Raw genomic sequence first — 17,362 nt, 5'->3', positions numbered from 1 at the left:
CGTACAGTATGAGACGATTCTATTCGATAGAATTGAATTTTCCGTAAATCTACACTGGAAACGATTGTTGATTCTATTGACGACTGCATAACTTCAAAACCTATTTCTCTTTTTATATCTCTTTCTCTGTCTTTCTTCTTTTCTTAATGTAACTGAAAAAATATTACGTAAAGAAAGGAACCATGGGAGAGATGATTTTTTATGACCAAGAAAATAAATAAAAAAAGAGAATCGAAGAGAGAAAGAGAGAGAAAAAGTAAAATTAAGACCGGGAGTTTCAATAAATAAAAAAGAGGTCAGACGTTTTGTAATATTCTGTACTTGTATACGAGATAAAAAAAAAATCGTTTCACTCGTACGGTCTCATAATAGTGGAAATCGTGAATAGACCGTTCCTCAAAATCTTCTTTAATTTTACCCTTAGTCTTTTTTTCTAATTTTCTCTAGACTTTTCGGTTTTTCTAGAGTCTATTAACTTTTTCTCTTTTTCCATTTTTTTTCTCTCTCTCTCTCTCTCTTTCTAGAATTAGATTTATTAATTGACGGTTTTTAAGAATAAATTGAAATAAAACATGAAGTCTTAAAATACGTTTTTTTACTACTTTTCTACATACAATTTTTAAATAATTCCAATCACAATAATTCCCGGCTCATAGTTCATACTAACTTTTTCATAACAAACGGATTCATAACTAACTAGTTGTCTGAATTATAATAATAACTAATCTTAATAGAACAAATCATTTAATCTACAGATTAGCTACGTAATGGGCACATTAACGGCTACCGAGCTTTAATAACATAATCACAAATCCTAGTTACAGGATCTTTTCTTGTAATTAATCTTAAAACATATTATATCCCACATTGATACAATCTTGATTAAATTTTACAAGAACATTTGGTTGTCCACATATACAATGTTTATTTAAAATCAGTTTCACGACAAAATTCGATTTTACTCACTACAAATCTCGACTCAATCTCACAACACCACATTTAGTTAAACACAGACACAGTTTTGATTCATTGTCAATCTCAAGTTATATTCAATCGCATTTAGATAAAATCTGGACTTTCAATTAGTCTCAAAACACATTTAGTCGCATACGATTCTATTTTCAATACAATCTCATTTGGGAATATAGTGTCAGTCACATTCGGTCTCTCATTTGTAAACTCTGAACAATTCATGAATGACACGTAATCTAAAATTGTAAATCACGAGTAATCCATAATTCGTATCTAAAATAATATATATTTATTTTGTTATTCGAATTCATGTAATTACAAATAAATATATTTTTTTCTCTCATTCTTATCACACAAATATTTTTTGGTACTTCGAGAGTTCTATACATTCAATAACATGCAATTCGTTATAAATTCGAACATTATTTTTTTTTCTTTTCCTTGAGTTCTTTCTTTATGTTACTCAAGTATTTCAAATACTCTATTTTCTTCATTTAAAGTTGCAGATGCAATGATAAGATTGTTATAATTTATAATGAATAAGGGAAACAGACAAAAATGAGAAAATAAAGTTAAAAAGATAAGAGAGATAGACAAAAAGTTTTTCAACAAATATCGATGTGTAAGTCCATTTCTTACGAACTCATAAAACTTTTTACATTTCTTTTCTTTCTATTTTTAGTTAATATAATAAAAAATAAGAAACATTTCTACAGAATATAAAAAAAAATTTAAGCAATTTATTGAATAATGAAATATAATTTGAAACAAATTAGCATTTTCACTAGCTACCTTATTCTAATCTACGTGATTACTGTTCCAATATTGTTAAACATTATCTTTATTCTAAAATTTTTTTCTAAATATTTTAGAATTTATATATTTATAAATTATTATAAATTTACATATTTTATAATTTTTAAATATTACATAATTTTTTTTTCTAACTGTGTCCAAAAAATAGTTTAAACAAAGAGATATATAGAAGCAATAAAAAAAACACCAACCATTTTATAATAGAAGTTTATGATAAATTTAACAAAAAATGATTAAAGAGGAAACATTCTTCATATTTAACAACAAAGGACTAACTAACAGAAAACGAAAAATTTTAAATGTCATCCTAATTCTTAGGACTGATATTAACGTAATAATGGATTTGAAGTAATCCAAAAATTTACCAAATGTTGAATATGAAAAATTATAATTAAAATGAAAAAAATTAACAAAAAGACACTTCGTATGACAGACATACGAGAAATGAAATTTTGTTTTTGTTTCATAAATCAGTGTAGGTAAGAGGATAAAATATAGAATATTATTTTATTCCATTAATTCAGGATATTGAAAAAAGTAAGACATATGAGAAATGTAACCATTTAATAGAAGGTTAGTTAAGGAGAAGAAAAGAGAGATAAAAAGGGGATAGTTCAAGGAAGCAACGATGTTTCGTGTTTATTCGTTAACAAACGACGTCGTTTGTTAATAAAACGACGGACATATAATACTCGCTGTATCATACGATCCATGTTGCATTACATTCTTCGTAATGTTTCTGTTGTCACATTTTTTTCACGTGTTGTTTCCATTATTGCGATAATCTTGAAAAATTCATTCAAAGTCACTGAACAAGTCGACAAAGAAATTAAAATATTATAAAAACAGAAGAGACAAACTTTAACTTATATTAGCATGTTCGATATTAAATCGACTGTGATAAGTTTTTTATTTTGCAAATTTGGCCACTGCAATTGTTTCGTAAAATAATGCACAATTGTACTTGTGATTTCAATCTCAAGTTTGCAGAATTTTTATAAAAATTTTCTTTACACAAGCCTTACATTTATCGGTGATTAAATGACAAATTATTTTATGGTTCATATCAGCTTAATCCGAAAATCTAATTTAAAGAATAAAACACTCCACCATTAAGTTTAAAAAAAAAAACATCTGATTCATAATCAGAAAACCCAGAAATCTTCGAATAATACTTTTAAAAAATATTAAATTAATTTACTAAAGAACAGTTCGCCATTTTCCTTCTAATTTTTTGTTTAAATACAAAAATTTATTTTAGATTCATAATCAGCGAGCTCAAAATCTCTCAAATATCAATTAAAAAAAAAAAAAAACTATATCTTCACATGAATCCTACATTTTCGGGAATTGGGTCTATTATGGGCTATTTGGCTTGGTTAAACTTAAAGATATATTATATAGACTTATCTCTATTAACTATCTGCTCTTGCTGGTATTTTTGATTGCTTCTACTCGACAACTTCATAAAACTAAATTTTTCCGTTGTTTTTCCAGAACTAAAAAAAAACTTTCTTTTTTTTCTCTTTAAGTATGTGTGGACAATTCCTAAGAAGTTCTATTTCTTTTAATCTATATTAATCTTGAAGTATGATTATTATACATGTCAGAATTATGTGTAGAAAGTGAATTAGTAGCAAGAAAAACTTTTACAAACTTGTTTGCATGAAAGAATAGGATAAAAGGGTAAATATGAGCCGATTATTTTGAAAGTGGCTTAAGTCCATTTATGTTCGAATATAGATATTGAAAGATTTGCGTTTGATTAAATTTAAGAATACATATAATAGATAACATATACATATAATAGAATAATTTTTCTCAGTTTTCTAAAGGTGTAAAATTTATCATCTCAATTAGCATAATTAGCATTATTTGGAAAATAATATGTTTTCAATAGCTATGATTGGACTAAAGCCACTTTCAAAATAAACTTTTTCATCATTTTATTAACCGGCAAATTTTCGTGTTTACCAAATCTTAATGCATTTAAATATATGAGTAAAAAGTATCATCTCAGAATGAAAAGAGATCATGTTAACATGTAACTACTATGTTAGCTAACTTAATCTCTTTTTGAAAATGGACTTAGGCCACTTTTAATGATCAATATTAATGATCACAATATTATATCCATGCACCACAATATTAATGATCATGTACAAAGAAAATAATGATCATAAGTCAATAGATAAAATGTTGCGTTTCTCAGATAATATCAATGTTACTCTCAATGTCATCGGATTTCTATCAATTAAGTCGGCTTAAGTCGAATTCGGTTCACTTTGAATTTCTATTCAGTTTATGGAGATAGTAATTTGTGTCAATATAACAGGTATACAGGTATAGAAATATATCAAATAATTGATTCAACGTTTGGTAATGCAAAAGCTCCTAACTACGAGTGACCCATTATACGAATCGTCCATGCAAAGGTCTCGTATGACCGACCGATTCATGTAGGGGTCATTTCATGCGAAGATACGTATGTACGAACAAATTTATATAGAACACAAGCTCTCTTGTACATAATACCGATAATCTCACTAAAGCTTGCCTAATGGACATAATTAATAGTGAAGGTAACTGAACAACTTACTGAAATAAAACATAATTTCTTGTATGCATTTTTGTAATACTTTATCACAAATAATTATTGAGTTTCGGTTTTTTCAAATAGACTGTGTAAATTTATACTACTTTCATTATACCTAAAGTATAAAAAATTTGTTTTCTCGGAATCACAAGACGAGTAGATGATCAAAATGTAGGTGAGTATTCAATTAATTAATTTTATTCTAACTATTACAATACTAAATAACATACTTAATCATAAACTTTATTTAGGGATTCGTGAACATTGATCTCGTTTATTTCTTAGAAAACTTTTCATTTGCTACGTGCACTCGTTTTCAATGTATCAAAGGAGTATTCCTATGTATAACTATATATACCTAATGTAGTAACTTTACATTGTAAATTTGAAATAATTGATATTTGTTTGCAACGTAAATTTTTAAAATTTGTATGCACAGATATTGTAGGATTATACATATACATGTAAATATCAAATTGATTTAAATTTTATTCTATAAAATTTTATTTTTAGCAAAATATAGTTTTTTTTAAATAATACAAAATTGATGCCACAAGAGTATTTTTACTTACATAAGATATACTAAAAATATAATTCTTTTTTTGTAACTATGCAGAATTTAACTTCTTCCTATAATAAAATCTTTATTTGCAATAAAATTGATATAAATTGAAAAGTCGAATATACTTAAAATATATTTATGTATATAAGAATTTTAAAATATTGTATATAAAAGAAAATATTGATTTTTTTTTTAAATTAACAGTAGGGGTATGAATATTCCTGTATATTTAATAAATTCACCGTACATTTAAAATAACAATCTTTAAATATGTACACTTATTTTTTTACGCATATACAAAAAAAAAACTATTGTAGAAATCAATAGAAATAAATAAAACAATGAGTTTCTTTCTGTATATCGATAAAGTTTTTTTCCCATTGTTATGCAATTTGATCATAAAAATTCATCGTTACCGAAAATTTTCTCGTCTCTATTATTTTTTTCGTAATCCGCAATTGCCGGTGAAACCGCAGCTTTTGTTTCGCGTTAAAAGCCACTCTACAAACGTTCATTTCCTTGGCTTCGACGGATCAAGGGTTTTAGGGTGCTTTTCAGAGGACGTAAACATACAGATACATACATACATACACACGCACACACACATATACACAAATGTATTTTTACCTACTATAGATGCCATCGATTTAGGCATGTGAAAGTAAATACATATATATATGTATTTGCATACGTATATGTATATATATATATATATATATATATATATATATATATATATATATAAGCTATTAACGGAAGTGAAAATGCGTGGAGGCTCGTTCAAACGTCGATCGAAGAGACAAAACCCGTGTTTCTATCATTCATCGTTGAAATTACCAAGAACGAAGGAAAAACGACGAGGATTTTCTACGGTTGATACCAGAATCGTACTTTTCCGATATTTTTCGTGCTGTCAAGGATGGATCGACAAAATGGAAGTTGATCAACGAACGTCACACCGAGACTGACAGAGATAGACACAGAGAAAACGAGAATAAAAGAGAAAAAAGAGGAAACAATTGAAAAAAAAAATCAACGATTTTTACTCGACAGATTTGTTAAATTGAATTTTTTCCTTTTACTTCTTTTTATTTTTACTTTCTTTTTTTACAATGCTTTCGATCGAAGTTCTAAGTATTACAGTAATAAACTATCTCTGTCAAGAGTTATCCTTGAAATTAATGAGATTATGATTCGTATATTATGTTTAATAACAGGTAAATAAATAGTTAATCGATATTTTTAATATTATACAATACATAAAAATATTTAGTAGATTTTTAATTTTTCATTAATATACTTATAAATACAATGCAGAACAATATTATTGAAAATTACATTGCTGTTTTTGTTTTCTTCATTTTTATAACACTTTCCATTACTTTAAATTGTTCGCATCAGTAATAAACTATTATTGTGAAAACATATCTTTGAAAGTTGATAATTTAATCCAATACTATTGAACAATATATACTTGTTTAATTTTTTTCTTAATTTTATCAAATTTTTTTATTTTAATTCTAAACAGTAGTGGTAAACTTTAACTGCAAAGTTATTTTTAAAATTAATAAAGCTGTAATTCATCAATTTAGTTGGTCAATGAATATTATCGAAAGTTTTAATATTATTTACAAAATATGTTAAAAAATATAAAATCACATTCAATAATTTTTCATTACAAATGTAATATAATCTAATACTACTTTTACGTCCTGTGGCGTAATAAAAAATGTGGTCAATTTTTGGTCAAGCTGCGAAGAATTTATTAGGGAACGACCTAAAAAATTGCGGCTGACTTGACGAGTGATGAGATTTAGATGTGAGAAATTGGAGGAAAAGAAGATAGTCTAACTATAAATTTGATCGAAATTCTATTGCAGCGAAGATAAATAATTATGAATTAAAATAAGATGCTTACTTTTGCTGTATCTGGTGTGGTAGGCCTTTGTTTCTGCTTCGATCAACAGAAATAAAATAATTTTAATCTTTAAGATTATTCTTTTATGTTATCGATCGATCAATCTTATAAAATGTTTCATTGATTTTGCAGAACAGAATACAGACTTATTACAATAATTGAAACACAATACAAACATATAATCAAAACAGAAATCAGACTTATCATTGAAACTGAATACAGGCTTATTAACTAAAGCAGACTTACGATTAGTATGAACTAAAACAAAAATACCGAATTATAGAAAAATTATCTATAATTCTTTCCTATATCAATAATCCTAATCAATAATATTATCAATAATCCTTTCCTATATAATAATTCTAATCCTTTATCAATAATCCTAACTTTTCTTCCTGATTTTCTTTATAGACCTATTCCTACTTCCACTTCTTAAATCAGTTACTTCGTTGCATAACCAATCAGTTTGCAGGATATAAAACTTTGTTTCTTATTGGATAGTTACATTGACGCCTACAAGGTTCATTGATTTAAAAAATTGATAAAGAGTATACATTCTGGGGGTGAAGTTCATACGATTTTATAATCCACAGATTTTTATGAGTTTCCACCTGCGAATATGAGAACTGATTCTTCATCGAGTAGTTTATATTTTTGAGAATAATAGCAAAGTCAAAATTTCCAGGATGTTTAACCTTTTATTTGTGAAAGAAATCTTAAATCTGAAAAATGTTTGTAATTTGTTTTCTTAGTTTATATATAAGCCTTCAGCAAGAAAAATATTGAGCGAGGCAGGTATAGAAAAAAATAATCATGTGTGCAGATCACACGTGTTAGAAGTGAAACCTTCAAAAAACTAAGTTTCGAGAGAATGAGACAAATGCACAGTTTCAAGAATAAGATAATTGTAGGATTTATTTATTATAATATTATAACCATATATAACAAAGGGCACCAGTATGATCAGTGGGTGGAATAGCTGATAAAAACTACACTTTTCCAAATTCTATCAATTAAGATTGGATGCTGAATGCCATAGCCATAGATAGAAACAAATATATATATTTAAAATCTTATGATAATAATCGATATACACAACTGCAATTTTTTAATTGAAAGATGATGAACAACGACTGATGACGATTGGCGACTGGCGACTTTTCATGATGATTCAATAATCGCTTCTTTATTTCCATCCGCACGCGGTTCTCGAATTTTCCAAAACGTCCGGTCTGATGCAATAAACAAAGCATCGGTATCGTTCGGGAACCTTCCTGACTCACACAGACTTACACACTTTATATATAATTCTTCTTCGTTCATCTTGCAGTGATAATTTTTTAAGTCTTTCTCCAATATTTAATAACATAATTTTACAGTATTTTTTTCTTATTCTCTGCACTGTCGACTAGCTAACACTATAATTTTTCGCTGTCTGACGTGTTGATAAGCCGTCATTCAAAAAAGAAATTACTTTTTTTAAACAATTTGAAGACATTACCTTCATATTTGCTTTAATTTACTTGCGTACTTTTCTGTTTGACTGATTGCGAGAATTGATTTTGTTGCAAGTAGGGTAATTTTTTCGATGCTCTTTAACAAAAAAGTTTGATGATGAATATCTTTTGAACGCTTAATTTAATCGCCAAAACACACGACACCATTTTTATAGAGCAGTTAATTTCCTACAAAAATTTGTATTGTGCACTTTTTAATAGTCATTTATTGTCGAGTTATAAAATTCATAAACAAAAATGAAATTTGTCTAAAAATCATCAAACTCAAATCTTCAATATCATTCAAATGGTGAGGTTTACGGAAAAAATATAAGATACCTTTTTAGTAGAACAGTAAATTTCCTACAAAATTCGTCTTGAACATTTTTCTGTACAATCAATTAATGATGAGGTATGAATTTTATTCTATTGGACTGAGAACAAAATAAGAAAATGCGATTCGGAGGATCTTCCTATTAAAATTAAGAGCTCATATTTGGTGAGAATTTTGTTAAGGTGTCTAGCAACCTATTTTTCCGTGTCACTTGTACACAAAAAAATAATTGATTTTTTTGACCCATCCTAATGTTCATTTTTTAATATTTATTTACATTCTTAGCAATAAATAAAGATTTATATAAAACTAGTAAATATTGGTTCAGTTATGCTCTTTACTGTATGTTACATGGAGTTGAATACAGGTTATAAAGAAAAAAAAGAAATATATCTTTATCTAAGTATCAATTATTTATAAGATATTCATAAAACAACTCGTCAAAAGGCACATTAATATGCATGTCGAGGGCATTTATAATATAAAAAACTTGCAACATATAAACATTCTCTATAATGTATTTTCTTAACTCATATGTTTAGCATTTAAAAAAAAATAGAAAAAACTATTTAATTTTTCTCGAATAATTAAAGATAATTGCCGTTTTTATGTGATGAGGTAAAATAGAATCACATTATTTTTATATGTGAATAAATATACGTCTCGCTACTCCTCTAGTTTTTCTCTGCAGTAGAACAAATTTAAAGAAAAACTAATAAAATTTTTTCAAAAATCGACTACGTACATTATATTTATGTTGATCCAACTAGCATAAATGTTAATTTCTCGCTGTTCCATTTAGGACATCAAAGTAATTTAAACGAAGGAAAAGTGTTGAGGAATTGAGTAGGCTTAATGAGAAGAACGCCGAGCATTTGCTGTGAGTGGTCAGATTTATTTAAAAACGTAAGCAGACAAGCAGATTAAATCCCAAACAGAAAAGTGTACAAGTTTCGTGGTTTTAGAGAAGTATATTTTAACCAATCTACCAAAAGCCTCAGTTTATTGGAGAATAATTTTCACAGCAGTTACCGGTGCAATGAAAAAAATACGGAAAACCTAACTATGAATATTATATCAAGTTAATAACTCGTAAGACAAAATAAAAATAGACTTATCTTACATATTGTAAAAAAAACTTAAATATCGAGGTAAAGAAAAAAAAGAAATATAAATCATGTGACGTAAATAATTAGCATTTCTTATGAATTTCTTATTATCCTATATATATAGCATTGAGCAATGTAAAAATTATGTACCTAATTTATTTCATATACTTATGCAAATATCCATTCGAACAAAAAATAAAATAAAAATGAGATTTATTTGTCCCACCTTGCGCACTGAAATCATCGTCTTCTTTAAATAAACCAAGCTCTTTTTGATTTTCTTTCAATCATTGCTAAGACACGAAGATAGCTTGAAGTTTCTGTGCTTTGTTAAATTTTCTGTTCCAAATTTACATAAAAAGGACTTAGAATATTTTTAAACCAAAAGACTATCTCTATAATATTTTTTGATTCAATTAAAACAATATGGAATTTATTGAAAAATTTATTAGTTTACCAGTAATAATACTTTTATTATACTATGTGATAAAATATTTAATAAATAAAATACATGAATATAATTTGGTAAAAGGGTTCTCAGGACCTAAAGCATATCCTCTCATTGGAAATCTACATACATTTCTTGGTGATACTAAAGGTTAGTTTGCCTCTTATGTTTATAATACTTACATTCTTGCAAATAGTATTAATTGAATTTATCTTATAATTAGACATAACTAAAAAATTATTAAAAGCAATTGAAAACTCTCCATCACCATGGAGATTTTGGATAGGGCCAAAATTATATATAGTCTTGGATGATCCGGAACATATTGAAGTAAGATTCATAAACATTTCTATAATTTCCCACGATGAATTTTTAACAGTTAAATTCTTCTTACATTTTTCATTTTTATATTTTTGAATTCTTCTTTTTCTAGATTATTTCTAAACACTCAAATGCTTTTGAGAAAGGTCCCATATATGATTTTATGAAACCTGGTATTGGTAATGGTTTGATATCTGCTTCAGGTAAACTATAGAATTATACTTTTATCTTTTAATTGAAAGAATTATACTTAAATATATATTACTAACATAGAATTCTTTTTAAAAATAACCTAAAAATAATTGCTAATTAGAGACTTTTCTCTTTCTTTTCGCATATGACGTGTACACTAATGCATGAAGCATACATCTAAAACAGTTATTTTTTTCTATATCGAAACTTTTTAATATAAAAAAGAAAAATATACTATACTTGATTAAAACATATTTTTTATTTAAAGCATCAATATGGAACAAACATCGAAAATTGTTGAATCCAGTATTCAAAATACAAATTCTTTCTGACCATATGAGTAAGATAATAAAACAATCACACCGATTAACGAAAACTATTGAAAGTTATAATGAACAAAAAATAGACATACTACATTACACAAATCTTTTTACTTTGGATACGATATATGGTAAGATTTTGAAATATTTGAAGTTTAGGAAATTTCTTAAAAAACAAAAAAAATAAAAAAACTCCCTTATTATAAAAAATTTGTTAATATTTGTGTGAGAGTGAGAGAAAGACGAAGAGTGCGAGTGTATGGTGTGCGTGAAAACAATTGGTGAATGTGAAAGATGTGTAAGAGTATGCAACGATATCGGTATAAGTGTGAGTGCACGCAGCGATATCGGTATAAGTGTGAGTGCGCGTAGCGATATGGATATGAGTGTGAGTGCGCGCAGCGATATGGGTATAAGTGTGAGTGCATGCAGCAGTATGAATATGAGTGTGTCTAGTAAGAAAGAAAAGCGAGCGTGCACCCCGAAGTCTCTCGAATATTCCCGAACCGGAAATCGGGAAAAGGTCTTCTGTTTAATCGGTCGGGAATAGTCTGGAGATTTCGAGAATGATTGACGGAAGTGATTGGGACCATTGGTGGGGTGAATGTGTATATAAGCGCGGCGAAGAATGCAATCTTCGCCTTCTTGATTCGGTGCGACTATTTGTGAGTGAAAGAGTGTAATACGAGTGTACTTAAGATTTCTAACTATTGTTACTTTCTTTTCTTTTCTTTTCTATCTCTTTATTATTATATTAAACCTTAATAATTAAATATTTGTTCTATTATAATAAATATTTCTATTTTAAATTTAAATAAATCTTACATTTGTTTTCTTTTTGTATTGACAGATACAATGTTTGGTCGGGATTTTAATTTCCAAAATAATCCAGAATGTAGACTTCATGACAATATTTCAGAGTAATAATAATAATAATATTTAAAAATTTTTTTAAATATCGAATTTTATGACACATTTTGATTTCTTTCTGATTTTTATTTTTATTCAGATTAATAGGCATAATTACCCAAAGGATCTACAAATTCTGGTTGCATCCGGATATTATTTTCTACAATTTACCTATAGGAAAAAGATTTCGAGAAACTTTAGCACACTTGGATACATTAACCTGGAAGGTATAAATAAAGACAAAAATTATTTATTAAATTTATCACATTGTACATATATTATTTTATTACTGCATTAAAATATATATATATATATAACTCATTTGTTAAGATAATAAAGGAACAAAAAGAATCTATGCAAGAAAAGAAAATTAATGGCGAAATGAAAGAAAAAGATTCAAGTAAGAAAAACTATTCAATAATCTAATTCTATTTTTTAACAAATTGTTGCAATAAAATTTTCTTAACATGCTAAAAAGTATATTAATTATTTTTTTTAATAAAGCAATAGATACTTCTCTATTTCTTGACACGATATTCAAATCATTCTATGAGGGAAAAGAATATACGGAACAAGATATTCGAGACGAGATAAATACAATAGTTACAGCTGTAAGTAAGATTTTGCTACTTTAAACAAAACTTTGATTATAAGAAAAAGAAAAAGAAAAATTTTTATATTTTTTAGGGAAGTGATACAAGTTCTATTTCAATTACTTTTGTGTTGCTAATGTTAGCTATTTATCCAAACATTCAAGTACGTATGAGTAAAACTTAATTGCAATATTCACTGTCACTGTTTTTAAAAAACAACACATAATTTTATACTAAAGTTGAATCAAGTTTTCCACATCTTAAATTGCAGGAACAAGTATACGAAGAGCTCTATCAAATATATGGTTCTTCCGATCCAGTAGATGAAAATACTTCATATCAAGATACTAAGAATTTAAAATTTTTGGAAAGAGTGATCAAAGAGACTTTTCGTCTTCTCACACCTGTTCCTTTTATAGCACGAAGTGTATGTGAAGATATACAAGGTATTCATACACATACTGAATAAATATTTGTATATACAGGGTGATTCTTGTAACGGAGGCGGCTAATAACCTTTTTTTTAAGTAACAATAGAAAAAAATCATAAAGGAAAAACTTATATAGCACAACAAATGTCAACTTTCTATGACCTTACTTTTTTTGAAAATATTATTCCAATATTAATCCAAATCAATCAAAAAATGTGATGAAAAATGTAAAAAAGCGCAATAAAATGTGCGTATTTAATTGTTTAGAATGAAATGGAGAAACATTCGAACATTTATTGTAATAAAATATATTACTGATATTAAACTTCAAATATCTCATAAACTATTGACATTTCAATGACCTTCATTTAATACTTTTTAACGCAGAATAAAAAAAAGGAATCGAATAGTATAAAAAAAAATATAAAGTTCCATTTAAAAAAAAGTGCAACTGCATCTAGCATGTGCATCGATGCATTTTCAAAAAAAAGTAAGGTCATAGAAAGTTAACATTTGTTGTGCTATATAAGTTTTTCCTTTATGATTTTTTTCTATTGTTACTTAAAAAAAGTTATTAGCGGCCTCCGTTACAAGAATCAACCTGTATATTTTTACAATTTACGTTATTATTTCATATTAATATATTTACGTTTAATACGTTAAATAATTTACGTTTTATATAGTAATTGCATATATTTATTAATTTTTTAAAGTAAGCGAGGGTGTAATAGTACCAAAAAATTCTATTTGTATACTCATGCTTTACGCACTTCATCGAAACGAGAAATATTGGAAAAATCCTTTACAATTTAATCCTGATAGATTTTTATCTGGCAATTACAATATTAAACATTTTTTACCATTCGGCACTGGACCAAGAGGATGTATTGGTAACAGTATATATTTATAGAATCAAAAGAGTGTATAATATAGAGATGATTATTATAATACATGTGCAATGAATTTGATTTTTATAGGTTGGAACTTTGCAATGACTGAAATTAAAGTCGTAGTTGCTACTGTATTGAGAAAATTTTCTGTTCATGTAGATGTCCCACTAAAATTGGAAGACATAGCTGTACAAATGGGTATAACAATGAAACCTACGAAAAAGATTTTTTTAAGGTTTAAGAAGCGATAATATTTATTATTATTGTTATTATTTTTTTAATCTTTTAAGAAATTGTTTTAAAATAAGCTGTCTGAAAACATTTCTTATGTCTTACCAGTCTTTAATGTTATCGGTATTTTTATTTTAAATTATAAATGATTCAATAGATTTATTAACGAAAAAAAATAATTATTAGAGGAGTAAGGGGTTTAAATAATTATTATTATTATTTAGGGGAGTAAGGGAGTAAGGGGTTGTGAAGTATACTAATGAGAATGTATAGGTAAACTTTTAAGAGAAACTGTTTGCACCATGTTAATCTTTATAATTCTAGAATAGTCAAATATATCTTTTATTATTAATAATAAAAATCATGTCTTTTTTCTATATTACCTTCTCCTCTGTTCTTACAAATTTGAAATTCAAGTTTTTGGAGTCAGATATAGTTAAGAAGTTGCATGCACAGTGCGGAAAGTTCTGGTAAAATGCAATGAGAGATCTAATAAAGATATTGCCTAGAAATGTTTTTTCAATCTATAGCCTGTCACACTTCGAGACCCTTATTATTTATAACATATTTCGTCTTTATTCTTTGGACCACAAACTTATCTTTCTAAATACTCTCGTCTAAATAAAAATCTGAACAACGAAAAATCTAAAAAATGCATTGAATCGTATCGCTCTGTCAGCTTATCGAATTGTGTACACTACGAGTCTCAAATTTCAGCCCCGTGGTAAGCTCCACCAATTCACGCTGGGCGTTCAACATCTTAAAAATGATTTTATTTTATTGAAACATTAGTATAAGTTTCTTAAATACGCAAATATTACAATTAATAATATAATTTTCTTACATGCGACTTAAAATGTGACAGTAACTTACTTGCTTTTGAATGGAATTTATCAGCTGCTCCTAATGTATTCTACAGTGTTCTCTAATTCTTTTTCTCTGATGTATCTTATAATAATTTTTTTTTTGTAAAATATTGCAGACAGTACATTTATTATATTCTATACATTTCATGATTATTAATGATAATATTTGCGAAATAAAGAATTTAATATAAATTTTTCAATAAAATAGAAACATTTTTTAATAGAAATAGAAAAATAGAAATAGAAAAATAGAAATAGAAAACTAGAAAAGAAATGACACGTATATATATACCTTCCAGACTCACACAGACTTACACACTTTACAACTTACAAAGACAGACTTCATACCTTCTTTCTTTATTTCGACCGTCGGTTCGTTTGGACCTTATACTTTTGTTGCATACCTACGTGCTTACCTCTGTTTATTCTTCTATCCTTCTATCGCTCCTACCAACAAACATTTTGAGTATCGAAATAATATGTGTCCACGCTTCGTAGTATCCAGTCGCAACAAGCACACACATATACAACCAGGAGCGATAACTACGAAGCAGAGCATAAAAAGGAGACCGAGAATGGGAAAAACTATATAGCTATATTCTGTCTCATTCTCTCGCAGGCTCAATCCTATATGTTTGTCTCTATTTCTCCTCTTACTAAATATCGTGGCCGTTGCCAAGAAGCCCACCGCTCCGTTGCCTGAACCACCCGCGTTTCATTTTTTTCAAATCATTCCCTATTCTAAAGAAGTTTCCACTTCAATAATATAGAATTATTTATATATATATATAGAATTAAATTATATATTGAATTTTATTAATTAATTAATCATTTTTGTTTCATCGGTTTCACGTTCTTCCGTTTTACAATTTTCAAATCACCCTGATTCTAAAGAAGTTTTCACTTCAAAAAAGATTTCAATAGGTTTTATACTTTAACTACCCTGTTTCACTTCAGTTTTCGCATCCAAATCTCATCACTCTCAAAGCCACCCACAATTCCTTATGACATTCTCTGGTAAAGGGTTAATTGCTTGATCAAAAACAGGCCACATCTTTTATTACATCACAGAACTCAACAATATTATTGATTTATATTTATAGTATTTATAATAAACAATCGTAACCAAGGATTATATTCATTTGAAGTTATGATTCAAGTATTGGGTTGACTAATAAGTTATGTTCGAATTTTCTATATTTCATACTTAAATAAACACAAAACTAAATAAGATAATTTTTTATTTATAATACTATACAATGGAAGTAATCTAATTCAATGATATCATAGATATTACTCTTTTATCAACACATTACAAGTGAACTTCATTCAATACAATACAATAATGTTCTATACAATTTAATTTTCCTAATTTACATATAAAATATCACAAATTATTAGCGACATTATTTATTGTAAACCCAATAGAATATTATTCCCCGTTGAATCAAAAAGTTTCATTTGCGTGCAAATTTTGTAATTACATATTAACTCCCACCGAACTTACCTAGCGAAGTAATATTCTTTCGTGTTCTTTAATTTCAATCACAAGAAAAAAGTATTCGAAATATGAAAGTCCTTTTAGAGAAACAAGAGGAAATAGTCGGTAAAGTAGTTATCTACGAAAAAAAATTGATATTTTAGACAAACTTTAAGTAGATGTTCGTATTAAATTTTTTCGCAGAAGAGCAAGAGGGCGAGAAAGTGAAAAACTGAAAAAGAGATAAAAAAAAGTAGAGAGAAAGAAAGTTAGCGAGAGAGAGAGGGGGGGGGGGGAGAAAGGAAAAATAAAAGGAAGAGAGGAAACAAAAAGTTTTGCGAATGAGCAAGGGGCGCGTTATTTATTTCAGCCACCTTTCTACTTATCATCACGCTCGGTCGGATTCGAATCGTGACTATATCCTTTCTTTCCGCGGAGATGAATAAACTGCGATTTAAAATCTGGGTCATGCAACACGAATTTTCAATGCTTTCGTTCGTACAAACAAGAGCCAACTAGTACAAGAAAGAAAACAAGCCGTGTACAGAACACGTATGAGGTTCTTCATATGCATATTTTTATGTATGCATATGCTAATATCAATATATTACTGCGGCCATTGTATAGATTGCCCACTGAGATTGGGCAATGTATATTTTGTGCATGTTTTTCATACATGGCAATGATCAATCTATAGAATACCCAAAGGTTTTCGATCAATCAATAAAATGTGTCTCAGTAGAGTATGTTTAAAGAATGGGTTGGGTGGGAAGGGGGTGAGAGTGAAGTAATTTTTTGAGGAACAACAGTTAAACTTTAAACAGAAACCGAACATCATATTGATTTTTACAGTTACAGAATAACCGAATGTACCTTTA

At 27.6% G+C, this 17,362-nt stretch overlaps 2 protein-coding genes across 2 annotated transcripts in view; both read left to right on the top strand.

Moving 5' to 3' along the window:
* The window catches only part of LOC107065360 (uncharacterized), a 183,347-nt gene that overhangs the window by 49,857 nt on the left and 116,128 nt on the right, over nt 1-17,362 (top strand). The gene's annotated exons all lie outside the window — the stretch shown is intronic.
* On the top strand, nt 10,082-14,493 carry LOC107065361 (cytochrome P450 4C1). The gene is made up of 12 exons (XM_089176059.1): nt 10,082-10,401; nt 10,475-10,581; nt 10,685-10,775; nt 11,033-11,215; nt 11,935-12,004; nt 12,094-12,220; nt 12,324-12,393; nt 12,498-12,604; nt 12,681-12,749; nt 12,858-13,032; nt 13,731-13,907; nt 13,995-14,493. Exons 1-12 carry the CDS (start codon nt 10,230-10,232, stop codon nt 14,156-14,158), a joined length of 1,512 nt encoding a protein of 503 aa, XP_089032185.1. The 5' UTR covers nt 10,082-10,229; the 3' UTR covers nt 14,159-14,493.

The sequence above is a fragment of the Polistes dominula genome, unplaced genomic scaffold (assembly GCF_049000335.1).
Source record: "Polistes dominula isolate Pdom_NZ unplaced genomic scaffold, Pdom_raw_medaka contig_21, whole genome shotgun sequence".
Taxonomy (NCBI): Eukaryota; Metazoa; Arthropoda; class Insecta; order Hymenoptera; family Vespidae; genus Polistes; species Polistes dominula.
This window is presented reverse-complemented; position numbering and strand designations above follow the sequence as displayed.

Coding starts and splice junctions, on each gene's coding strand:
- LOC107065361 (XM_089176059.1), top strand. CDS start 10,230: ATGGAATTTATTGAAAAATTTATTAGTTTACCAGTAATAATACTTTTA. Junction 10,776..11,032: donor TGGTTTGATATCTGCTTCAG/GTAAACTATAGA, acceptor TTTTATTTAAAG/CATCAATATGGAACAAACAT. Junction 12,221..12,323: donor TGGATACATTAACCTGGAAG/GTATAAATAAAG, acceptor TCATTTGTTAAG/ATAATAAAGGAACAAAAAGA.